This window comes from Cornus florida, unplaced genomic scaffold (assembly GCF_030987335.1).
Source record: "Cornus florida cultivar Cherokee Brave unplaced genomic scaffold, ASM3098733v1 CherokeeBrave_3.0.0_Hap2_Chr02, whole genome shotgun sequence".
In the NCBI taxonomy this organism is placed as follows: domain Eukaryota; kingdom Viridiplantae; phylum Streptophyta; class Magnoliopsida; order Cornales; family Cornaceae; genus Cornus; species Cornus florida.
Genome location: NW_026775572.1, coordinates 23,315,812 through 23,343,188, shown reverse-complemented (window position 1 = coordinate 23,343,188; position 27,377 = coordinate 23,315,812). Strand labels below are relative to the sequence as shown.

At 37.6% G+C, this 27,377-nt stretch overlaps 1 protein-coding gene across 3 annotated transcripts; it reads right to left on the bottom strand.

Annotated features, from left to right (window-relative positions):
• Positions 1 to 12,563: 12,563 nt before the first annotated feature.
• LOC132294267 (uncharacterized) lies at positions 12,564 to 26,765 on the bottom strand. 3 transcript variants are annotated; one of them, XR_009478022.1, is made up of 8 exons: positions 25,047 to 25,498; positions 24,025 to 24,237; positions 23,265 to 23,360; positions 22,167 to 22,312; positions 21,103 to 21,322; positions 20,327 to 20,846; positions 18,756 to 18,864; positions 12,564 to 12,792 (listed from the first exon to the last, which is right to left on the bottom strand). XR_009478022.1 is itself a non-coding variant. In XM_059792062.1 (6 exons), exons 1-6 carry the CDS (start codon positions 26,748 to 26,750, stop codon positions 20,664 to 20,666), a joined length of 993 nt encoding a protein of 330 aa, XP_059648045.1. In that variant the 5' UTR covers positions 26,751 to 26,765; the 3' UTR covers positions 20,128 to 20,663. The 3 variants fall into 3 exon arrangements, 2 of the variants coding, with proteins under 2 accessions (XP_059648045.1, XP_059648044.1); XM_059792062.1 differs by lacking the exons at positions 12,564 to 12,792; positions 18,756 to 18,864; positions 25,047 to 25,498 and adding an exon at positions 26,616 to 26,765 and having other exon boundaries at positions 20,128 to 20,846; XM_059792061.1 differs by lacking the exons at positions 12,564 to 12,792; positions 18,756 to 18,864 and having other exon boundaries at positions 20,128 to 20,846.
• Positions 26,766 to 27,377: the final 612 nt, after the last annotated feature.

Below are 27,377 nucleotides of genomic sequence, written 5' to 3'. Positions count from 1 at the left end.
CTATCAGAGATAGGATAGATGATTCCCGCATCTAGCAATTTGATCACCTCTTTCATGACCACTTCCTTCATGTTTGGATTTAACCGGCGCTGGACCTCTCTAGTAGGCTTTGCGTCATCCTCCATATGAATGCGGTGCATACAAATGGAGGGGTCAATTCCTTTCAAATCCGCCACTGTCCAACCAATAGCTTCTTTATGCTCTTGGAGCACCGCTAAAAGGTTGGTCTCTTGGTCTTTTTGAAGGTCCGAGGCAATAATGACCGGAAGGGTTTGCTTTGGACCAAGGAACACATACTTGAGATGGGCCGGGAGCGGCTTAAGCTCAAGTTGTGGCGGAGATAACAATGATGGGACCGGAGGAGTGGTGGAAAGTTGGGGAAGTGGTTCTTTTGGAATTTTCCAAGGAGGTACATCCATGATAGCATTAATATCAAGCAAGGAATTGACTTCTTGAATGGCTTGATCAACATCAAAGTTTGAGAAGTCAAAATGGGACATGCAAGTTTCAAGGGGATCTTTGCTTAGGATGAAGGGGAGAGATTCTTCGACCACTTCATCAATGACATCCACAAGAAAACAATCATCCTCATTGGAGGGATGTTGAGTTGCATGAAAGATGTGGAGTTTGACTTGCATGTTTCCAAAAGCAATGTCCATCACCCCGGTTCGGCAATTAATTGATGCATTAGCCGTGGCTAAAAATGGCCTACCAAGGATCACGGGAATGTGCTTTTTTGGGTCATGGACTGGTTCCGTATCAAGAACCACAAAATCTACCGGGAAGTAGAATTTGTCCACTTTGATGATAACGTCCTCAAGGATACCTTGTGGATGCTTGACCGATCTATCGGCAAGTTGCAAAACCACGGAAGTCGGCTTAAGATCTCCCAAACCAAGTTGTAGGTAGACCGAGTATGGAATTAAATTCACACTAGCTCCTAAGTCAAGGAGGGCCCTCTCGATTTTGCTGTCACCAATAACGCACGAGATTGTGGGGGCACCCGGATCCTTATACTTCGGGGGAGTGCTGTGCTGAATGATAGCACTAACATTTTCAGTCAACCTCACTTTTTTTGGCAAATGATTTTTAGAAGTGCGCTTTTGAGTGTACAAATCTTTGAGAAATTTTGCATAGGGAGGGATTTGCTTGATAGAATCCAACAGGGGCAAGTTAATCTTCACTTGCTTGAAAACTTCCCACATGTCTTGAATTTTACAATTCTTGTTCCCAAAATGTGTCGACTCTTGAAGACGTTGAGGAAACTGAGCTTTTGGCTCATAAGTAGTTTCCACATTTGGGGAGACATGTGTGGGATTTCCGTGAATGGTATTGGGACAAGAATTTGGATTAGAAGAGCTTGAATTTGGATTTTTCAACGGAGAAACTTCCTCACTTTTGTCTCCATCAACCTTGTTGTCAACCACTCTACCACTCCGAAGGGTGGTGATAGCTTGAACTTGTTCATGAGTCGACCCACTCGGAGGAGGGGTTTCGTCAATCACATGCATTCCTCTAGGATTTTCAAAAGGTTGAGAGGGAAGCTTGCCCTTGTCCTTTTGAAGCAATTGATTCACCGAGTTAGCTATTTGGCCCACTTGATTTTCGAGATTAGCTATGGATTGAGTATGAGAGTGAACCATTTGGAGAGTAGGCTGCAAGGATGTCAAGAGTTGCTTGTTAGCATCCATTATTTGCTTATTTAATGATTCCATCATTTGCTTGTTTGCAGCTACTATCTCGTCAGTTGGACACACAGGAGGTTGATTGGAGACATTTGGATTGTAAGGAGAACGGTAGCTTGAAGAGGCTTGGAAAGGTCTACCTTGATATTGAGAAGAGGGCTGATTTTGCCGCCCTTGGTTTTGGAATTGGGAATTCTATGGGGCTTGTTGCCGCCACGAGAAATTCGGATGATCTCGCCAACCCGGATTGTAGGTGTTGGAATATGGATTGTTCCCGGGCCGCGAGAACATGGCATTAGCTTGCTCTTGGTTGGGACTAGGAAATTGCTCTAGTGTGGGGCAATCTTCCGAGAGATGGAATGGACTAGTACAGGAAGCACAAACTGAACTTGCCGAATTTTGAGACAATGAAGGAGGAAGATGTGGTGCCATCAATTGGTAGAATTTATGAGCGATGGCATCCACTTGAGATGATTCCTCCCGTATTGACTTTGGTTGACAAGGGTTGGTGTTGTTTGGAGTGGTTGCGGTCGGAGCCCTACGAGAATTGTGTTGAAGTGAATTTTCACTCAAATTCTCAAGTAAGGTCCAAGCCTCATCTGCATTCTTGGACATAAACATCCCACCACAAAAAGAATCAACCATGAATCTATGGGTTTCGGTCAAGCCAGCATAGAAAGCTTGCACTAATTGCCATTTTGGGATCAAATGATGAGGACATTTTCGAAGAAGATCTTGTAGCCTTTCCCAAGTCTCGTGGAGTTGTTCTCCATCAACTTGAGAAAAGCTTAGAATGGAACGCCTCATTTGGTTGGTTTTACTCACCGGATAGTACTTCTTAAGAAATTCTTGTTGCAATTGAGCCCAAGAAGTAATAGAGTTGGGAGCGAGGGAGTTCAACCAATATTTTGCCCTATCCTTTAGGGCGAATGGGAAAAGATGGAGATGAAGTGCATTGTCCGGAAAACCTCTCAACCGGATGGTCGAACAGATTTCAAGGAACTCATCAAGATGCTTATATGGATCTTCATTATCAAAGCCATGAAATGATGGAAGCATTTGAATGGTACTAGACTTGATCTCATATTAAGCTGCATCGATGTTTGGCATCACTATACAAGAAGGAGAAGCATAGGTGGTAGGAATGAAATGATCTCTAAGAGTCATTGGTTCTACATTAGGAATTTCAGCCCGTTCATTCCCCGGATTTACTACGTTATCCCCCATTATATTGAATTCAGTTTCAAGGTCCCTTGTAAGAGTGGGTTCCCTAAGGTTCCGTCTAAGAGTTCTTTCAAGTGAATTTATATCAATAGGCGAGTCAAGTGTGGGAAGAGAGAGTGACCTACGGCCAAACATCAACAATTCACAACAACAGCATCACAACAAATCTTTATCATCAACTCCACATACGATGTTCCCTTTCTCCTCAATTATCAAGACAGAAAATAAATGGCCACGACAAGGACCAATGGTTGAACACAAAATTAAAACAATAATATAGCCTCAACAAGGGCTTGTAAATAAATTAACTACTTCTAAGCGTAACACATGCACAAAATATAACAATGCGAAACTAAAAGGTCAAGAAGCTAACCTAGGGTCCTCTAGACTTACACTTTGCTAGCGTTCCCACGGCGAGAGTCAAGTCCCTAGAATCTTACAACATAAAAATGGTTAAACCACACGAGAAATATGCACAAAACACAATATTAACAATCACACTAAGTTTAACCCTAAAACTTTGGTTGCTAAACCGTTTGCAGTCCCCGGCAACGGCGCCAAAAATTGATCGGTTGATCAACTAAACATCAACCTTCGCAATAGCACGAATCATTGTAAAATAGGGCTATTGGTCGGGTAAGTCGAACCACTGGGACTGCGCTAGTCTATGGCAACCTAAGTGTCTAGAATTGTTCTTAGAATGATAATGGGTTTATAGAGGGTTTTGGTTGTTTGTCACTTAAACTTAGAACTTAGAATGCATAAAATAGTAGTGCTAGTAAATGAGAGTTAGAGATAATAAAAGGGGAAACTAGAGAAGTGAATCCACCTATGCCCTAAATACATGCTAAATCAAGACTAAATTGGGGATAAACACTATATAAGCAATGATCAAGAATTATGTAGCAACACATAGTTGCTTCATAACCAATAAAAAGCTCGTGAGATTAAAACAAGAATGGTCTATCAAAAGACAACACATTTGGACTACCTAGACTAGGGTGTAGTATCAAATACATTAACTTAAGCAAAAGACCATCAAGCATTCAATCAAATGATGAAGCACATGAAAGTAGAATCAAGCATAGTCCATCAAAGGAGGTACCTAAGCAATGGAATATCAAGTTTCAAAATTAACATGCCTTGAAAACCATTCATAGTTAATATCTTCATTGCCACTATGAAAATAAAAGCAATAAGACTAATGTAAGAATCATCAAGACAAGCTAAATAACTCACATCAATCATTTAAACATGAATGTTCATTACAAGAAGTAATAAGCTCTTAAACTATGAAAAGACCAAAGTTTATACATTATAATCCCCAAAATAGAACCTAATCTAGAACATGAACAAAAGGGGAGGCTTCATCACCTCCCTAGATGAGGTTTAGTTACCCATGAGTGAGCTAGGAGAAGGAAGAAGCTTGCCCTTTTCCTCCATTTTCGAGCTCCCTTCCTTTTGCTCCAAGAACCCTCTTCTTCTTGCTCTCTTCTCTCTCCTCTATCTTGCTAAAGATCAAAAATTCCTCATGTATGGCCCTTGGGTAGCTTTTTATGCTCCAACAACACCCTCTCTCCTCCAAGGAACACCTCCAACCACTTCATAAATAAGGAAGATGGCATTGAGGAAACCAATGTGCAAGTGGGCTGAAATGAGCCATTTCCGAAGGGCATTTTGCCTGATTTTCGAGCACTCGCTTGGTGATCTCGAGCACTCTAACTTAGTGCAATGTGCAACATGCTCCTCTTGCTCAGCGCTGACCTATTTTGGTAAAACTGCTATAAATTTATGCCCCGAACTCCGAATGATGATCTGTTTGAAGATTTGGAGAGCTGATTCAGTGCTTTAAAAATTTCATGTTTTGATGAAGACCCAATTCTCAAGTCTGGTTGGTCGAAAATGGGGAGAAAGGCAGTACATCAGTGCTGCCAGGCAGTTCTGCGCACCTCTGTTATGAAGATCATAACTCTCTGCTCCGAACTCCGAATGATGAACCACTTGAAGATTTGGAAAGCTGATTCAGAGATCTAAATCTTTCATGTTATGATGGAAGTCTAGTTCTTGAGTTTTCTAGGTCAAAAATGGCGACAAAAGTCAGGATCACTGCTGCCAGAAATTCAGAAATGGCATCCTTTTTGTTCAAAATTCCACAAGGCCTCATTTTTGCTTCCTTTTTGCACTTCAACCTGAAAATGCATAAAAACATGCAAATGGAGTTAATCTACATAAAATAATTAATAACTGGACTTTGTTAATGTAATTTAGGGCGCTTGAATATACAATATTCGGCGCTTATCAATGGATCAACAGTGCATTGACAAAGTTACAGAGATAGCTCCCAGGGAAGTTCTATTTTACTATGTTGGGACTAATGGAGGGTTAAGGTACTAAGGGCATTTAATAGTACCTTCTGCTGACAATTTGAGGAAGGATGTGATGACTGAGACTCATCATTCTGAGTTTTCTATTCATCCAGGAGAAGACAAAATGTATCAGGATATGAAGCGGCAGTTTTGGTGGGCAGGTATGAAGAAGGACATTGCTATTTTTGTCTCTAAGTGTAGTACCTTTCAAATGGTCAATATTGATCATTAGAGATCGCCAGGTTCTCTACAGCCACTACCTATACCAGAGTGGAAATGGGAGAGCATTTCTATTGATTTTGTTGAGGGATTGCCTAATTCATTTAAGGATCACAATTCCATTTGGGTCATCGTTGATAGGTTGACCAAATCAGTTCATTTATTGCCTATTCCCATTGATTACACTTCAAAACAGTTGGTGAGACTTTATATAACAGAGATTGTGAAGTTGTATGGCATACCATTATCTATTATATCGGATAGGGATTCGAGCTTTGTATCGAGATTCTGGAAGAGTTTTCAGCAAGCTTTGAGTTCCGAGTTGCATCTTAGCACTGCTTACCATCCTCAGACTGATGGATAGACCGAAAGAGTTAATCAGATCATGGAGGATATGCTTCGTTCTTGTGTCCTTGACTTTATGGGTTTTTGGGAGAACTATTTGCCACTTGTGGAGTTTGCATATAACAATAGCTTTCAGAAAACTATTGGTATGGCATCGTTTGAGGCATTATATGGCTGACTTTGTAGATCTCCTATTTGTTGGATGGAGGTTGGTGAGAACAGATTTTTGGGTCCTGAGTTTATTAAGAATACCTCTGAAAAGATTGCTCTTATTACGGATCGTATGCGCACTACCCAAAGTAGGCAGAAGAGTTATGCATTACCCAAAGTAGGCAGAAGAGTTATGCAGATCGTCGTACTCGTACATTGGAATTTCAAGTGGGAGATCAGGTTTTACTCAAGGTGTCTTCTATGAAAGGAATAATGCACTTTGGGAAGAAAGGGAAGTTGTCGCCACGTTTTGTCGGTCCTTTTATGATTACGAATCGAATTGGAGCAGTGGCTTATGGCTTAGCACTTCCGAACCAATTAGATCATGTCCACAATGTGTTCAATGTTTCCATGTTGCGTAAATTTCTTCGCGATGAAGATCGTTATCAACATATTGATGTTGGTGTTGGCACCAAAACTTGGCAGCCACCTCAGCGGTGACGTGGACCAGTGATGGGCAAACACGTGTTCAGTATGATTTCAAGAAAAGTCGGCCAATTGAGAAATAAGAGGAGAAAATCTAGGAATTTAGCCACCTTATCCAAAAAGGTTGTTACTGAAATTTGATAACTAATATTTGAATTAATTCAAATATGTTATTTAAACTGGAAACTAGAGATTTAGCTAAAAAGAAATCCCTATGAAATAAGGGGTTTAATTGGAGAAGGGATTCCAAAAAAGAATGAGCAGTCAACGGAGTTATAGATAAATTCAAAAGCTGTAAATGGCTATTAGGCCATTTAGGGAAGACATGCCGGCCGAGCTTATGGAAAGGAGTTGCTAAAAATTAGTAACTTCTTTAGCAACTTTTTAGCAACGTTCTGTCAATTTACATGTGACTAAATAAAGGAAGTTTGTTTCAGCAAGGATTTTCTACTAAGGCAAGCCGTGAAGAGAAACAGAAGTATATTGAGTTTTGACTTACTTTAATTTTGAAGAGAGAGAAAATCAAGGAAGAAGAGATTTTCTAGCAAGAAGTTAGGAAAATAAGTTAAGAAAGAAGTCTATAAATAGGAAAGTTGTAATCGTATTCCAAATTGCCCGGCACCACTTACAAATCAGCATGAATCAAAAATTCATCAAATGACTCTACGTGATCTTATTATCTTTAAATATTTAGTCCAACACCAACCACAAATCAGCATGAATAAAAAATTCATCAAATGACTCAACGTCATCTTTATCTTCAATTCATTTGTCCAAATGACAAATTTCATTCGAAGAAACTAAGTTCTAGTAACTTATTCTTCTTTTGCAATCCTGGTTCTTCTATTATTCCCACATAGTTGGCTGACACCTCTCAAAATATTGGCCATTTATAAAGACCGACTTAGAAGTGGTCTGGAAGAAATAAAGTCTAGAAGCTCGCTGGCTGCCAGTTTCTTTCATGTTATAAAAATTCCAAAAATCTTATCGGCTTGAGTGGTCAATAAGACATTGAAATTTGGGGGGCATTTGTTGGCACCAAAACTTAGCAACCATCTCAGCGATGACGTGGACCAATGACAAGGTGACAAATATTTTCAACATGGTACCATGAGGATTGGCCACATGGAAATTATTGGAGGAAAAATAGGCGACGCGTGGAATTATATTTGATATATTGTTTGACTGCCAAGCTTACAAGGAAGTTGCTAAATTTTAGCAACTAATGGTTGACTATTTCAAATTGGGCTATTAACATAAAGGAAGAAGGGCTAGAGTTTGATTGAAAGGCAACAACTAAATTCCTATTTTATAGGAAGTTTAGTTGTGATATAAAAGGGAAGCTCCAACATAACATGCGGAATGCTACAAGTGTTGACCCAGTTTAATTTCGAAGAGAGAGAAAATCAATGAAGGAGAGATTTTCTAGCAAGAAGTTAGGAAAATAAGTTGAGAAAGAATCTATAAATAGGAAAGTTGTAACCCTATTTTAAACCGTCTAGCACCAACCACAAATCAACATGAATAAAAAATTCATCAAATGATTTAACGTCATCTTTATCTTCAATTCATTTGTCCAAATGGCAAATTTCATTCGAAGAAACTAAGTTCCAGTAACTTATTCTTCTTTTGCAATGCTTAATTATGCTATTTACAAATTTAATCTTTGTTTTATGCAATGGATTCAATGACAAATCTTTGATCAAATTCATGTCATTTTAATTCGGCCTGTCCATTTTATTACAAACATTACTTTTCAGTTTATTTTAATTCGGCCAATTTACTTTTTAGTCCATTTCAATTCTGCCAGTTCATTTTCATTTACTTTTCATTGCATTTTTACTTCTTTTAAACACCTTAGATAAAAAGTCCATGCATCAAGGCATAAAAGAACCTTACTGGGAGTTCTTACTAGTCTCTCTCCCACACAATCGCTTGAGAGTCAGCCATCGGAAAAAGGGATAGGCTAGTGTTCGAATCAACATTTTGAGTGTTTTATACAAATACTCTGGCACGCCGGCAAAGAGTCCATCGACTGGCGTAAGACCGAAAAAACCGCGCGAACATATTTTGGCACTCCTGGTGGGACCACTAATGGGTGTTAGAAGAAGCAAAAATGCCACGGCTTACGAAAAATTGAAAGGTCGTAGCCACTGAAGAAAATCCGAAAGAAGAACATCAACCAGCTCAGGTTGGTAGCTCTACCTTGGGCCTAGTGGATGAACTAGTTATACCATCAAAAGTATTAATGGTTCAAACACAGTTATGCTCTTTGTTAAAGGCGATGGGAAGAATGAGTGTAAGTCAAAACGACCCGCACGAAACAATATCTCAGCTTTTAACCGCCATTATCAATAGGCCGGCTTAGGCTGGGAGCTTTTGCAATCAGGAATCGGCCACTCAGCCGATTTCATCACAAGTTGTTTAGCCGGTAGTGAATGCTCAACCATCACAGTCGTGGCCGCCGATGCTTCTGCTTCAACCAAATATGATGGCTAATCAGCCAAAAGGCTAGTCGAATTATTATCAGCCGCCAATGGTATATCAGCCAGAACTCGGGGGGCAACTGATGGATAATCAGACAGAAGGTTGGCCGAATTATAATCAGCCGCCAATGGTATATCAGGTAGGATTCGAGGGGTAGCCGATAACTAATCAGCTAAAAGATTGGCCGATTTATAATCAGCCACTAGCGGAAAATCAGCCGCCAGTGATAAATCAATCACATCAAGGCTGGCCGATTTACAATCAGCCACCTGCGGTAAATCAGCCAGAAGTGGTATATCAACCAAAACCTTTTGGACTTGGGGGGCAGAATATGGCTAATCAGCCACAAGGCTGACTGAATTATTATCAGCCGCCAATGGTACATCAGCCGGGACTCGGGGGGCAGCTAATGAATAATCAGCCAGAAGGCTAACCGAATTATAATCAGCCACCAGTGGCAAATCAATCGCAACAAGAATAGCCAGAATATCAGCCTGTTGCTTCCATACCGCAACTTTCGATATTCGGGGGGCAGCCGATTGCTAATCAGCCAGAAGGCTGGCCGATTTATAATCAGCCACTGGTGAAAAATCAGCCGCCAGTGGTATATCAGCCAAAACCTTTGGTACTCGGGGGCCAGTCGATGGCCAATCAGCTGCTAGTGGTAAATCAAGATCGACCATTGGTTGATCATCCTAATCAGCCAATGGCGGTCGATAATGTTCAGGTGGCTGATATTATTAAGAAGAATATGGTAATGGCCTTAGGAGAATAGGCCAACTAATGTACAAAAAGCCAAAATCAGACACATTCGGCACTCGAACATCTACTGTATCGGCCAAAAAAGGAGCGGATGATGAAGTCATGCGGTCAACAATGATCTTTTCATAGCAAGTAGTAATGTGATCGGCCAGGCTCCCAAAGGGAAGGTTGATAAAAGGAATCAGCCTAAGGTTGTTGAGAGTACACCATCAGCCATTCCAAATGTCAAGGCTCTCATACAAAATGGTTGCTGCCCTCAGTGGAAGGTAATTAACCGAGGTAAAATTAAGTTCTTTCATAAAATAAAATTCTAAACTCGGTTTTCTAGCAGAAGTGTTCAAGAGAGATTCACTTCTTATCAAGGTAAAAGAATTTTAGGATCAAATCGGCCAGATTCCTAAAATGCTTGGCCGAGGTGGTATCTAATCCTCAGCCAGAACCATCACTGGCTGAGAGAATTCTTTTAGCTCTTCGACCTCAACCGAATTTCAAGAAAAGAAAGCGGGGATGGAAATTAAAAAAAGGTTAAGTTGAAGAGAAATATGTGGAAGAAAATAAATCGGCCATTTAATGATAAATTTTATGTGGCCGATGCAGTACTACACGAAGAGAATTTTATTTTGTTCAAAAGAACAAATAAAATGGGGCGACCAGTATCGGCCACAATGAAAAGAAGTTTGGCTGATGGGTTAATCAAAAAGGTATTTTGGCCAAGGATAATGCTTCATCGGCCAGCTGTTAAGGTGCCAAATAAAGAATCAAGGAGGAGTCAGGCCATCATGGCTACTGACATTCTAAAAGCTTATCCGGCAGAAAAAAAATCTGCCACAGAAGAAATATTATTCTTGGTATTTTCGGTTGATATAGCTGAAGTCATTAAAGAAGATGATTATTCAAAAACATAGGATGACATACTTTCAGAAGCTCTATTGGAGTTTAAAAATTCAAGAGGATCAGCCATTAAAAAAGCTCTATACTGGCAAAATGTTGTTTTTTTAATAGAGAAGCCAGTTAGATCGGCTCAAATGACATTACATAACAACTTGATCCCGGCCGATCACGATCATACCTTGCTAGCAGAATTGGGAAACTTCAATGGTGAGGTCTATCATGGATTTATAAATGGCCAATATTTTGAGAGGTATCAGCCAGCTCTGTGGGAATAATTGAAGAACTAGGATTGGCCAGCCCTGGCTGACGCAAAATAAAGACCAACTTAGAGGTGGCTCAGAAGAAATAAAGTCTAGAAGCTTGCTGGCTGCCAGTTTCTTTCATGTTATAAAAATTCCAAAAATCTTATCGGTCTGAGTGACAGATAAGACATTTGAAATTTAGGGGGCATTTGTTGGCACCAAAACTTGGCAGCCACCTCAGCGGCGATGTGGACCAGTGATGGGCCGACACGTGTTCAGTATGATTTCAAGAAAAGTCGGCCAATTGAGAAACAAGAGGAAAAAATCTAAGAATTTAGCCACCTTATCTAATAAGGTTGTTGTTGAAATTTGGTAACTAATATTTGAATTAATTCAAATATGTTGTTTAAACTGGAAACTAGAGATTTAGCTAAAAAGATATCTCTATGAAATAGGGGTTTAATTGGAGAAGGGATTCCAAAAAAGAAGGAGCAGTCACAGGAGTTATAGATAAATTCAAAAGCTGTGAATGGCTATTAGGCCATTTAAGGAAGACATGTCAGCCGAGCTTATGGAAAGGAGTTGCTAAAAATTAGCAACTTCTTTAGCAACTTTTTAGCAACGTTCTGGCAATTTACATGTGACTAAATCAAGGAAGTTTGTTTCAGCAAGGATTTTCTACTAAGGCAAGCCATGAAGAGAAGCAGAAGTATATTGAGTTTTGACTTAATTTAATTTTGAAGAGAAAGAAAATCAAGGAAGAAGAGATTTTCTTGCAAGAAGTTAGGAAAATAAGTTGAGAAAGAATTCTATAAATAGGAAAGTGGTAATCTTATTCCAAATTGTCCAGCACCACTCACAAATCAGCATGAATAAAAAATTCATCAAATGACTCTACGTCATCTTATTATCTTTAAATATTTTGTCCAGCACCAATCACAAATTAGTATGAATCAAAAATTCATCAAATGACTCAACGTCATCTTTATCTTCAATTCATTTATCTAAATGGCAAATTTCATTCGAAGAAACTAAGTTCCAGTAACTTATTCTTCTTTTGCAATGCTTAATTATGTTATTTACAAATTTAATCTTTGTTTTATGCAACGAATTCAAAATGACAAATCTTTGATCAGATTTATATCAATTTAATTCGGCCTGTTTTATTCCATTGCACCATTACTTTTCAGTCCATTTCATTTCAGCCATCTTTATTTTAAAATCAATTTAAATTCAGTCAGTTCATTTAAATTACTTTACTTGTTGTTGAATTTTTATTTCTTTAAACACCTTAGATAAAAACTCCTAGTTGCAAACAAGGCAAAAAAGAACCTTGCTTGGAGTTCTTACTAGTCTCTCTCCCACACAATTGCCTGAGAGTCAGCCATCAGAAAAAGGGATAGATTGGTATTCAAATCAATATTTTGAGTGTTTTATACAAATACTCTGGCACGCCCGCAAAAAAGTCCATTGACTGGTGTAAAACCGAAAAAAACTGCGCGAACAGTTGGTGAGATTGAGTTATAGCCGGATGCAACCTATGTGGAACCACCATGTCGTATTGTAGACCGCAGGTTTGATACCCCTCGGATCCGAGATACGGGTTGATCAGGCCCAAGCCCAAACTCGAGGGAATATCAAACAATTAATATTTAAAATGAACACGACATACAAAATGAAACAAGAAAAAAATAAAAGCTGGAAGAAATCTAAAAGAGAATCCTTAAAATTAAATACTTAAAATTCCAAAACCTCCAATAGTTAAACAACTCGGGAATCCATTCATGGACCCCTAATACTAAAATCCAAACTGAAGTATAAATACTTAAAAAAACATCTGAAATGAAACTATAGAAAGAAGTCCTACATCGTCGGAAGAGTGAGTAGTAGTCTCTGCTCAGCACGATCAAGTCTAAGTCTAAAACTGACGAGTACCTGAAAAATAGAAGTGGGTCAGGCCCACGAACAAGTTCTATCCTACTACAATCCAAGCAGAGACTCGATACGCATACACATTCTAACCAACTCAACAATAGCTATATAATCCGTATATATATATATATATATATATATATATATATATATATATATATATATATATGTTTTGCATGTTGCCACATTATAGGACTCTCACTGAACTATGATGAGGGTCTCAACCTGAGTAAAAGGCAACATGCAAAACGCACCTGAGTGGGCATGACTACCTAAGCCTAACAGGGTATACCTCAACCAATATAGCCAGCTACGCATCCTACTGCATATACGCTCCCTAACCGTCGACTCTGCGACCCAAGCTCATATCGCGGTACCATAAAAATATATTTAAAGTCCTATCCTATCCATCCACAAGAAATTCAGTTAGTCATTCAGCTTGTGCAGCTTCTTTGACTTAAGTATAAGTAGGATTTATTTTAGAATCCATTCCCTTATTCCGTGTAGGTAGGATTTAATATTTTGAAACCAATCCAAACCTAGGCATGCCACTGTCCCATACCGGTGCATGCAATCCAACATCCAGCAGTTGATAATACTAATAACGAAAGTAAATACCAACTAGTCCATAACAAATATAACAAGAATCCATCACAAGTATGATAAGAATATGCATATGACATGCTTGTTCTGTACTACTGATACATGATTCTCCACTAAGTTTAAAACACAGAGAATAGGTATACTCCATCCTGTAATCCACTATGAGCATAATAATAACAATATCAGAATTAACATGCTCACTTTAAACCATTCCACGATATCCAGTAAGTTGATAAGATACAAAACTGTATAGTTAGCAACTAAGTTCCCATTAAGCATAACAGAGAATTATCATAATTGGCATGCTTATTTTTATAACACTGTAGCATGATTTAAACCATGAATTCCTTAAGTCAATTGCTAATTTAAACATAAGCAACTTGAATCATTCACATCCAAGCCAACACTCAAACTTTCTGTAGAATTTTCTACTGTTTTCTATATTAGCTTCCTATGGTATCTTACGTATTACCATGCCTTCTGAAGGTTTAATAAGGGTTTAGACATCACTGTGCTCCCCTAGAACAACTCCTTTATCAACCTGGAACATTAGAAATCCAACCACAGTAGCCTAGAACTCGCAGAAAACCAAGAAAAACTGAAAAACCCTGAAGGAGCCTGCTCCAAACAAGTTGGAGCCGCCTCCAACCAAGATTGAGCCGGCTCCAAACATGTTGGAGCTGCCTCTAAACCCTTTAGAGCCGGCTCCATGATTCCATGGAGCCGCCTCCTTCCCCCTCTCCTCCTATCTGCTAGTTTCTTTCAACTGCGTCTTCTCAGGTGACGTCCAGTTTTATCAGTCCTTCACTTTAATGGTTTCTACTAATTAAAATTAAGTTTCCAATGCCCCAGATATTTTAAAACCATTAATCTTAAATCCACTCTAATTAGAACAGAAAAATTCAAGAAAAAAGTAAAACAAGCAAATACGAAACATGCAAACCAAATTAACATTAATACTTTCCAGTGTGTTACAGACTAACTCAATTCTTTATATAGCAATTTACATGAAATATACAACCAGTTCCGTGAATTACTTTATGAGTTACATAATGAAAACTAATAAAACAAGCAGTACAACTCATGGCTATGTTCAGTTTAAACAACAGAGACATGAAAACCAGTTTACTTTTAATCCTTATTTATTCCTGGAGTTGCATTATATATGCAAAGAACACGAGCCAAAGGAATAGAGTTAGGATTAGAACTTGTCTATAAGACTTTGGTTCAAAATCTTAATGCCGTCGTCCTAAGGTTTCCGGTAATCCTTACTGAAATCCTCCTCTGTTCTCCCTCTGCCTCCACAGTCATGAGTAGGGTTCTAAAACCCTTGGCAGAACCTTATACATATATTTATAGGCCAAACTAATCCTAGGTTTAATCAAACCCTAAACTAACTTACTTGGCCCATAGAGCAAAACCTAATTTATAACTATACGTGCTACCAAATAATCTAGTCACGTTAAATAATTAAAACAATTAAATTTAAATTCAATTAAAACAATGCATCAAGTAATGAAATTTAAATACACAATTAACCAGTTAAAGCACTAATTAAATAAAACAATTACATAACTATTTAAACACAATGAAACAGTTTAAATCCAAGAATTTAATTAATACAATTAATTCAAGATTCATAAATACAATTAAGTCAATTAAATAATTAAAACTCAATTTATTAAAATAACAAGCAATTAAACTATTAAACAAATAAATATGCACTTAATCAATAATTGAAATACCAGGACTATCCTTTTGAAATTAGGGGTATTACATTCTTCCCCCCTAACAAAAGGAATTCCGTCCTCGGAATTCGCTCTTACCTTCTTCCAAAATTTTAGGAAACTGCGAGCGAATGACATTCTCCCGTTCCCAAGTAGACTTAGCCTCATTGTGATGACTCCACTGGACACGAACCAAAGGGATAACCTTGTTACGAAGGATTTGATCCCGACGATCGACAATACGACACGGTGGTTCCAAATAAGTTGCATCCGGCTGCAGCTCAATCTCCCCAACCTCGGTATGCTGATACCGATCCTCATCTCGCAGAAATTTCCGCAACATGGAAACATGGAATACGTTATGTATGCGATCCAAATGATCCGGAAGTGCCAACCGATAAGCGACAGCTCCAACTCGATCCGTAATCATGAATGGACCGACAAATCGCGGAGACAACTTCCCTTTCTTCCTAAAGCGCATGACACCCTTCATAGGTGACACTTTGAGGAGAACCTGATCCCCAACCTGAAACTCTAAAACACGTGTGTGACGATCCGCATAACTCTTCTGCCTACTCTGGGCAGTACGCATGCGATCCCTAATAAGAGCGATCTACTCAGAAGTATCCTTAATGAATTCTGGACCCAAATGGAATTGTGATCCGTGAAGGAATTAGGCAATCCCTCCACGAAATCCATAGAAATGCTCTCACATTGCTACTTCAATATCGGTAGTGGCTGTAGAGCTCCTGGCGGCCGCTGATGATCAATCTTGACCATCTGACAAGTACTACTTCGAGAGACAAAAATAGCAATATCTTTTTTTTGCATACCTGCCCACCAAAACTGTCGCTTCATATCCTGATACATCTTGTTACCTCCTGGATGAACAGAAAACTCAGAGTGGTGAGTCTCAGTCATCACATCCTTCCTTAACTCATCAGCAGAAGGTACCACTAACTGTTCCTTGTACCTCAAACCTCCATCAGTCCTAACATAGTAAAATGGAACCTCTCCGAAAGCTATCTCTGCAATTTTGTCAATGTACTGCTAATCTGTGAGTTGTGCCTTCAAAACTTTGTGAATGATAGAAGGTGTAACTACTATGTAAGCCATGAAAGCATCCAACAATTCATCAACCTTCTTCAATGCATTCCACGCAGTAGTGAATAAAGCGGAAAAGCTAGCAACAGGTCGGCGACTGAGTGCATCCGCCACTACATTCGCTTTCCCTGGATGGTAATGTATAAAGAAATGATAGTCCTTCACAAACTCCAACCATCTGCGCTGTCTCATATTCAGCTCCCTCTGAGTGAACAAATATTGCAGACTCTTGTGATAGCTAAATAATCTGAAGGACTCACCCAACAAATAATGCCTCCAAATGCGTAAGACAAAGACCACAGCTGTTAATTCCAAATCATGTGTTGGATAATTAAGCTCACGAGGCTTAAGTTTCCGAGATCCATACGAAATCGGTCGCTCCTCCTGCATCAAAACACATCCAAGACCCTGCAACGAAGCATCTGTGTAGATAAGATACTCTATCATGCTCTGTGGGGTAGACAAAATCGGTGCAGAGGTCAACTTAGTCTTCAGCTCATCAAAAGCTTTCTGACAATGTTCATTCCACACGAACCGTACACCTTTCTTAGTCAAATGAGTGAGTGGTCCCGCTATCTTGGAGAACCCCTGGATGAACCTACGATAGTATCCCGCCAAACCGAGAAAACTCCGAATCTCGGTAGGTGAAGTAGGCTGTCCCCACTCAACCACCTTTGGTTGGATCCACCGCTATTCCCCTTTCTGACACCACGTGACCCAGAAATTTCACCTCCCACTGCCAAAATTCACATTTCTCGAACTTGGCATACAACTGGTGCTCACGAAGCATCTGAGACTATTCGAAGATGTCTAGCATGATCGTCCTCTGATCGCGAGTAAATCAAAATGTCATCTATGAAGACAATGACAAATTAATCCAAGTAAGCCCTGAAGACTCTGTTCATTAAATCCATGAAAACTGCTGGTGCATTAGTCAACGCAAACGGCATCACACGAAACTCATAAGATCCATATCTAGTGAGAAACGCTGTCCTCGGAACATCCTATTCTCGAACCCGAAGTTGATGATATCCAGACCGCAAATCAATCTTAGATAAATACGTAACTCCTTTCAACTGATCAAAAAGATCATCAATCCTGGGTAATGGATACTTGTTACGAATAGTAACCTTGTTCAATTCCCTGTAATCTATACACAGCTGAAGTGAACCATCTTTCTTTTTCACAAACAGAACTGGTGCTCCCCAGGGTGATGTACTCCTACGAATAAAACCCTGGCTGAGTAATTGTTGAATCTGATCCCTCAGCTCTCGCATCTCCACTGGTGCCATCCTGTATGGTGCCCTAGCAATAGGCGTAGTGCCCGGAGCTAAGTCTAGAACAAAGTTGATCTCGCGACTAGGTGACAACCCTGGAATCTTCTGAAAAACATCCATGAAGTCCTGTACAACTGGTATGCAATCCAATGGTACAGTAGTCCCCTCTTCCGTTTCCTCCTTCATGTGGAACAAATAAATGCTAGTGACCCCGTTAGAACGTGGCATAGCAACGATGTACATATCTTGACCAGGTATAGTGAAAACAACCGACCTATCGTAACAATCAATTTGGGCATGGTAGTGTGATAACTAATCCATCCAAAGTATCACATCATAAGTGTGCATATCCATGACCACTAGATTGGCTAGAAATCTAAGCCTGCAACATCTAGTGTCACCAACTAAACCATCCACCCCAGAATGCTGAATACTCCGTAGAGGAAAACACGTAAGGTAACTAAAATACTCCGAAACTACTCCCATTTAGATTATCGTGCTATCCTAGGAATTCATCCTTCGGAAACAAACCTACTATATTGATTTATACAAGTTCTATTATAAGCTTCTTGGTAATCACCCCATCTCAACACAACGTCCATACAAGCAAATATTTGTTTGCCTGTCCAAAAACCAATCACTCTACTATGATAATCATTTATTATCATGACAATCACATTTCAAACCAATTTCCTAAAACCATTAATATAACTATCATTAAAATGATCTCATGCAACACAAAAGAAACCAAAACCATCAGTTCACTTTATTAAGAACTTCTTTAAATCATAAACTTCCCAAAAAAAAATTGTCAAAAATTGAAATAGGGACTTGGCCTGCTATAATCTAAAGGTTTATGATAGCATTATGTTATCAGAAGTCACACTCAGAAAAACCAATCATGGGCCACAGCATTCAATGTGTCATGAGGGAATAGACAGATCTTAAGAACACATATTATATAAGAAAATTCATTTGGATCTCATGTCACCAGAAGCATATGCAAATGCATGGTGGTACCTGGGACATTGACGCAGGCTGAGAAGCAAAACTAAACAGAAGCCTAAGTTCAGTCAACCTCGTGGCCCGGCACATTATTGAGTTATCCTTTGCAAAAGGTCCTAAGTAGGGTTATTAATGGAGTCTTCAGAATGTTCACTTTTAACTTTCATGCGTATAAAGCAATGTGTTTTGTATCAATAAATATGCTCAAGGGTTTCTTTGTATGCCAAATATACTGAGACATTGAAATTACCTTAAAGACGGTGCAATGAAAGACGATGCAGCACTTTGAAGAACACTCACACCAATCAACCGAATAAAGGATGCCTTATCTTGCTCTAAAACATACCTAACAGTAGTCCCTGAGAAAACCAAGGTATTTGTATCACAAGAACATGATCCCTCTGATTTTGAAATGCAGCATTGAGGTCAAAGAATAAATAACTAAATAAAAAAACGAGAAAAGAAAGAAAGAATAGAAGGGCTTTATACATAGTAAAAACCTTTTTTTTTTTTTTTTTAACCCTGGACGGAGGAATAATCTGTTTCTGCTGTAGCTGGCCGTAGCAGATTCAGGGTTTCGGCTGTCCCAAATCATTTTGTTTGGCAGAGTTTATATGCTAGAATGAGAGAATCCTTGTGATGATATTTATTATATGTCATAATTTTTACCCATTTTCCCCAACAAGGCTTCTTTTTTCTACTTTTATCTTCCAGTGCTCTCATTCCGCATTTGGGAGTTTTAAGCCAAGGAGAGACAAAAGGAAATGGAGGGATGAAGAATCTCCTCCAGTCCCACTTTTGCTTCCTCCAAAAAGAGGGAGAAAATGAAATGGAATAAAAGTGAGTTAGGAAAAGCCCGTCTTACCCTTCCTTTTTATATCTGGCCGTTTTCAATTCACTCCTTTTTTCACTTGCAGCTGCAGGGTGTTTGGTAGCAGAAGGAATGGAGGGAATAAGTGAGTAGGCAAAGGAGGAGGAGGAGGAGGAGGAGGAGGAGGAAATTTCCTTAGCTAGGAAAAAGGGGAAAGGCTACTGGAAAGAAATGGAGGGGGCTTCCATCTTTCTCCAGACCCACCATGTTGCTTCCTCCCAAAAGTGGGCAGAGGAATGTAAGGAACCCTCTTACCTTTCCTTTTAGCTTCTTTACCCTTGTACTTAGGTCCTTTTTTTTTTCCCCCCCCAAACTAACCAAGGTATAATGGTCAAATCGTGCAATATCCCCTACTTTCTTCATTTCCTTTCTACTCAACCACGTAATAAGAGGGAAAGGCTCATTCCTTTTCCTGGGGATACCTCTTGCATCCCTCCTATCTTCTTTCCTTTCAATTTGGCATCATTTATATAAACTGGAGCGCTAAAACTTAGAATATACCTTTTTCTTATTATTAACCTCTATACAAGGAATGGAAAGTTACTGTCCTTCATTTTTCCCTCCTAAAACTCCCAACAAAGGGAAGGAGTTCTTTTATTTTTTCTTCTCATTTCCTCTCTAAGATAAACACTGTCCTTTTCATCCTTTTCTTTCCTAAGCTCCTAAACAAACAATTAGTCATGGTCAGTTTGGTAAAAGAGAAGAGTGCAAATAAGAAAAGCAGGGCAAACAAAAGGGGAGGAATCAATACTTGGACAAATTGTGAACCATTTTGATAATGCATACACTTTTAAGTACATTGCAATTTTGCAACTTGCTTTGAGTAATTGAAGTGGCTCAACAATGTTACAAGATCAAAGCCATTATTAACATTTAGCACCAAAATATGAAAAAATAAAACTTATAAAAAAAGGTCCCTTCAGATTTTCAAGTAACTGATAATCACTAACCTTTTATTCATTATTTTCTGGTAATTACATACATTTTTTCTTGGTAATTCCAGTTGGAAGCATTTCCTTTATTCATCATTTGACAAGTGATCCCTCACAAAACAAGGTTAAGGACGCGTTACACAAATTTCTGAATAGCAAAACAACTTGATATTGCCATGATAAGAGAGGAGAACGAGAAGCTTACAAGGACAAAGAACTCCAGTAAAGCATTCCATATCCTTCCATCTCTTTAACATGGTATAACTTTGTGATTATCTTCCAACATCTTCGACCGTAACTACAAACCTACCACAATCCAAGAGATACCTTAGAACTGGCTCTCCCTTAAATTTGATTACTTAAATTGTTGGCGAATTAGCAGTTGAGCCCCTTCAACAAGCCTCTTTACCACTTCAGCCGCGGGTAGAATTTCCTTGATGAGGCATACACCTTGACCTGCATACATTGCCATACTCTCAATGTCACCTGTTGTTGTCACATTTGGTACAGTACCAGCAAAACGACGGATATCTTTTTCCTGTTGAGAAGAAAATGAACCAATGACCAAGTTAGGAGAGTGTTTAGCTAGGCTCCATATATTATGAAATGACTTTGTATTAATTCTAGCATTATTTGAAATAACAAATCCTTCATATTATTGCTAACTTCTATAGTAAACGTTTCATAAGACATCATTCTTGAAATATGGATTAAAATAAAATAAAAGGAAAAACAAATCCAAAATAAGAAAAATTATACATATTATCACAGTAAACGCAAGAAAGATTTTTTACCATCCCATGTATGTTTGAATGGCCAATGACCGGCTGATCAGTTTCATTTTCATGAATTGGAAGACTTCTCCATTCCATGAAGAAAGGTGTAGTCAGGGCACGTTGTGGTGCATCAGGCCACCTTGCACGGCCATATAAATTTGTGTACTCAGTCTTGTCAAGTTCAATTAACTTCTGCTTGTATGTTGGGTGAGCATAGCTTTCATTGGTAGCGAGAAACCTATACCATACATGTAAGATGTGATAAATATAAACAATAATTCACCATTGAAGTTATTATAATTCGAGACACAACAACATTGACAAGAAATATTCTGTAGATACCCATAACTCTTCACATAAAACTTTTAACTTAATTAAATGATTAAAAAAGTGGTGTGAGAAACTTTTCTCGTAGATGTCTTCTGACAGTACAACATAGAAAGAGAGTTGAATGATTATGATCAAAACAAATTTGAATATATATTCCATAGAAAGGAAAAAAGAAAAAAGAAAAAAATCGATTGGGCTTGGACATTACATATGCACACAACTAATCCTCTTTATTTTGCATAGCATTTGAAGAAAAAATCCATCTCCTCAAAACTGGAACTGGCAAACTTTCTCAAGGATATGAGCAGTTGTAGTATACCTACCAAAAGCAAAAGTGCACTACTCATTTCATCTAAACTAAACTGAGGGTTATCCTAATTGTATGAGACCAACATCGTAACTTCTTTAGCTTTGGTTTGTAAAATGGTTTGATTTAAAGGCTCACTTTCCTTGTCAACTAACAAAATTCACTTCCTTTCTCCAAGACGGGGTCAGCCTTTTAAAAAATTATGTCCCTAAACAACATAAGCATATTATCAAAATGAAATAACACAAGCAAAAGTTAAGTCACTAACGTGCTGAGGAAGGAAAAAAAAAAAACCTCATTTCAAGACTCTACGAGAAACAAAATGGGATAATCTAGTAATTGTGTGCCATCAAAAGGCCACCTGTTAAATATGAAGCAAATATATTAATGGCAGAACAGCCTAAAAGAGTTAATCAGATGTGGACCAAATGAAATTGTTTCAAACCTAGTGCCTAGGCAGACACCCTGGGCACCAAGGGCCAAAGCAGCAACATAACCACGCTCATCCACAATGCCCCCAGCAGCAATTATGGGTATATCTCGACCAGCAACAAGATCTACCACTCTGGGCAACAGTGTAATTAATCCATCCTGAAAATAACAGTATAAGATAATTAGGACAAGGAGGTCAACACCGTTCGAAAACTCAATTGAAGAATATTAAGAAAATGACATGGACATAACCAATAAGAGAAAAAACTATAAAAACTTGGAGTAATCACTACTTGTCAAGGATATTGTTGTTGGAGGCCACCAAATTTATCAACAATTTCTTTTATTTTATTAAAAAATAAGTATCTAAAAATTGCAAAAACAAAGATTCCCAGTCGCACCATATATTCGCTTAACATTCATCTTCTTCTTGTTCCCATAGATGCTTAAGTGCATTCAAATTGAGCCACAATTGTTTTCTAAATTTTTTTCAGGTTCGGATGATTACAGACCTACCATAGACTGTGTAATATTGAACCAAAAACAAAGTTCAATTGACAACAGTGTAAAATTGTCTGACAGCAAGCTTCTGAAAACAAAAACATGAAATCTTAATTGACATAAACAGAGGTGTTGGTGTCTGATGTATATAACAAGACCATGACACAATAAAGATATTCAAGGAATGAGCTTTCTATGAAGTACTTGTCAAAGTCAAATACCACTGCACTGCAATCAAAATAACAAGATACAGTACTAACATCATACATGTTGAACAATTAAATCTACCAGCATTGAAATTCAAACATGTACACATTAATAGCAAACAAATTCCCAAATCTGCCTCTTTATGTGAAATGAAATTAAAGTAGGAAGTTCAGTTCCTCACATAAGATGGTACAAAGTGAACTTGTGATGTGAAACTATATCCCAAGAAAAGTAATTCTACATGTTTATTCTGGAAACAGAGTTGCTATCATTCACAATCTTCGGGTGAAATATGCAACATGCATCATCACGTCATATGGCAAATTTTTGGAAACAAGATACAATATCTTCACAATTGTGTGAGAAGTTTATATTCAACTCAAGAACTAAAAAGCACTCATACCTGACCAATTACATGTCCTCCTGCTTCCAGTCCTTGGACGATTATTGCATCTACACCCACGTCAACAGCTTTTCTTGCTTCTTCAAAGCTCCCAACCTAAGGAATACAGTAACGAGGCAGATAAAATTTTAGCTGCTTTCTATAATCAAAGCCAACTCATGGATGGGATAGTTGAGACTTGATAGTAAAGAAAAAAAAAAAAAACAATAATTATCCCGTCCGTCCCGAAATTCTTGTCCCTTTTTCATTTTTGGATGTCCCAAAGCTCATGTCCCATTGGAAAAGTCAATGTAAAAAGGTTGTATATTTTCTAAAATATCATTAACTTCTGAGAAACTTCTTCTATAATAACAATATAAACTTTTAAACTTCAAATGGATAGTTTTGAAATTTCAGAAGGGGACAATAGATTAAATGCATGCCTCCTTAACCTATTGGACTCCTGGAAAGGGACAAGAACTTCGGAATGGAGTGAGCAGCATTTTAAAGATTATATAGTCAAACTGCATAAATCAAGGTATCATTCCTCATAAATATTGTTATTCATTGTTGATGCCCAAATTCAACAATCATACAATCACATAGGAGTTTATCCATATAGCAGGAGTTTACCCATATAGCATAAGATGAATATAAAATGCCTAACACAATTATCTCAAAAAAATCTGTAATGCAATATGACAATACTTCATTAACCTTCACAAAAAAAAAAAAAAAAAAAAACAATAATTGTTAATGAAAATAGCCACACGATACTTACTTGAGGAACAACCTTGACCCCTGCTTGATGAGCTTTGAGGACAAGTTCCTTTGGACATTCTCCCCAATAAAGCTGCAATACAGAGACCTTTTCATCCAGTATAGCCTTTACATTTTCCTCATGGGGAAATGCCAAAACAACACCAACTCCAAATGGTTTGTCCGTTAAGGCCTGGGTTTTCCGTATCAGATCCCTCAAATGATCTGGTGATTCCTGGTATACAAAATAGATTTAAATATCAGTTCTTCCAAAAAAAAAAAAAAAAAAAAAAATCCCGAAAAAAAATATATTAATAAAAGAGGAAGATTGGAGGTGAACTGTAAAATTAGTTTATGAAACAAGTAACAACTAGTTGTTTGGATGATGGGTTATCGAGCCGGCACTTTATTTATTTTCAGCAAATGAAAGACATGGATTACCTATTTTGTTCAATTAAACAAGGGATATATAGGTATCATCAATTACAGAAATTCCTTTATTCTTTGGAAGTTTTTCATGTTTGTTTCTTTCAACAACAGCCCTGAGGAACCCTAGATAGGATTTCAAAGTTCAATGGTACTACAACACACTTTTGAGACTAAATTATGAATGGAGGATTTCTAAATAAATAATTTAATATCCTTCATGTCATGGATTATTCAAAAACTCAACCCATCAAATTCATAATTCAGCCACAACTTCATTCTAGTAGAAAGAAACAACATCTCATGTAAAGAATATACCACAAAATTAATGGCCCATAAAAATAGTTATTAGTTTCATTATTTGACAATTACACAATCCATACAGGAAATTTGAGATTGCCTCATAACATAAAAATCGACAGAAAATGAAAAATGACTTTTAATGCGAAAACAAGAAAAAGAAGCAAAAAAATCAGGTGGACCCATGACAGTTTAAGAGCAGTTATATAGCATTAAAAGAAACGAAAATGAAAATTTAGAGAAGCAAATAACATATGGTTCAAACATAACCAGAAAAATAAAAGGAACAGGTGAATTAAAGAAGAAATAAAGAGTTACCCAGTCAGGGGCTCTGAGTAGACCTAGTCCACCAGCGTTAGCAACAGCAGCTACAAGCTCTGGAGCTGAAATATCAGGTCCCAGTGGTGCCTGAACTACTCCATACTCAAAACCCAAAATCCCTCTCCACCCCATCACTCTCAACTCTTTTCTCTCTCTATATAATTGTCAATTTTAATAGTATTGTGTATGTGTGTATTATATGTATATATATAGCTCTCCCTTCTTACTCTTATATAATTTATTTTTTTTAATTTTTAAACAAAAGATTTCTTACAATATTAGATTTGTGTTAGAGATTTAAATATTAAAATTAACACTCTTTCGAATTCATGAATGGGTAGACCTCCCTCCTACACAACAATTTTAGTTTAAGAAAAGGCAGCGGCAAAGACAAAGTTGATCTGTGAAATAGAAAGCCGGCAGCAGAGGCAAAGTTGATTTGTGCTCGCGGTTCTTCGTATCTCTATGTGAAAATTTAATTGCGTTTACTTGTAGTGATAAGATTTTATTAATTTATTAATGCTAATGTAGTGATAGAATTTATTAAAATAAATTACTTTCACTTATATTAATTAAAAAACACAGAAGACAATAAAATGAAACTTGTACTTATATTTGAGACCATGGAATAAATTTACTTCAATTCCAAACTTATATTGTCGGTCCGTCAACTTGGGCGAACCCAAGCCCAACTATTGCCACTAGGCCTACTATATGCTAATGGGTCTAAGTCTAGATCGGCCCATTATGCAGTGGCAGTATTATAAAAGTTTTGCCAAAACTAAAATATTTTGATTTTTTGGAGCTGAAATTGAAAATAAAATTATGTTTAATAATGTCTCCTGTTTTCAAAAATTTGAAAGCAAAATAACAGAGAAAAAAAAAAAAAAAAAAAAAAAAAAACAGGGTAAATAATTATGATTTTTGCTTTTGTTTTTTTAATTGAGAATACTTGTAATTTTTTTTTTATCTTTCTTTTTCAGTCCACAAATAAACAATCATGATTTGATATAAGGATAAAAAATCAAAGAAATAAATCTGTATTGAAGAGTTTTATTTATTTATTATTTTTTAATGTTAGTTGAGTACGTATATAAAAGTTGAAATTAACTTGAGAAGGCATGGAATAAATTATTCCAAATCAACCCGTCAAATTCATAATTCAGCAAAGAAAAGAAACAATATTATCAGATAAAGAATATACTTATAATGGTCCATAATAATGAGAAATTATTATATGATCCCGGTCAATCGATAACACGATAATATTTTAGGAGTACGGTAGAATTTCTCATTTGTAACAATTTTATTTAGCTTTTTACACAATCCACCGTATTAAAGGAAAACAAGAAGAAGAAAAAAATGAGGTGGTCCCTTGACAGTTTAAGAGCAGATATGAACTGTCCTATTAAAGGAAAATGTAAATATATATATACACACACATAGAACATAATAATAGATCATTCAAAGATATCCAAAAAAGAAAATTAACAGGTGGGTTTCACTAATGATCAGATTTAATTAAAGAAGATAAAGAAAGAAAGAAAGAAAGAAAGAAAAAAATACCCAGTCAGGGGCTCTAAGTATGCCGAGTCCACCAGCATTAGCAACAGCAGCTACAAGCTCAGGACCTGAAATATCAGCTCCCAGTGGTGCCTGAACTATTCCATACTCAAAACCCAATATCCCTCTCCAGCCCATCACTCATATAGTTACTACACTTTAATAGTATTTGTGCATGCTAGAGTAGAACCCATATGTCTCTAGTTTATATAGGCACAGCCTGTGCTCCTTTTATGCTGCAAATGACAAACAAATGGTACGAGACTCCTATCATTACGGGATTCTTCATGTTCCTATCTATCGTAATTAAAAATAAAAATGTCAAAATTTTTAAGTTAGTTAAAAATGACAATCCAAATTGATAAAGTAAAAGTTATTAAAATATATGATATGCTATAAATATTTTTTTATATATAAGTTTGACAGCTATACTGAAGAGTTGATGAAGGAGTGCACAAGTTTTATTTGTGGAATTTCTAAAGCCGGCGGCGGAGACAAAGTTCATTTGTGCAATCGAAGGGTGGCGGCCGGGCAGACAAAATTCATTTGTGAAATCGAAAGGGCGAGCTCGGGTCGCAGAATCTCATATGCCTCTTTTTGAAAGACACGACCAATAAAATAAAAACCTTTTTGACTTGTTGTAGACTTCTTTCTAGCGGGTCCATCAAATTGGTCAAGTTCAGGCCCAATGGGCCAAGCCTAGACTCGACCTATGGTGAAAGTTAGATGAATTCACTTTGCATTAAATTTTGTTATCTTTCTTAA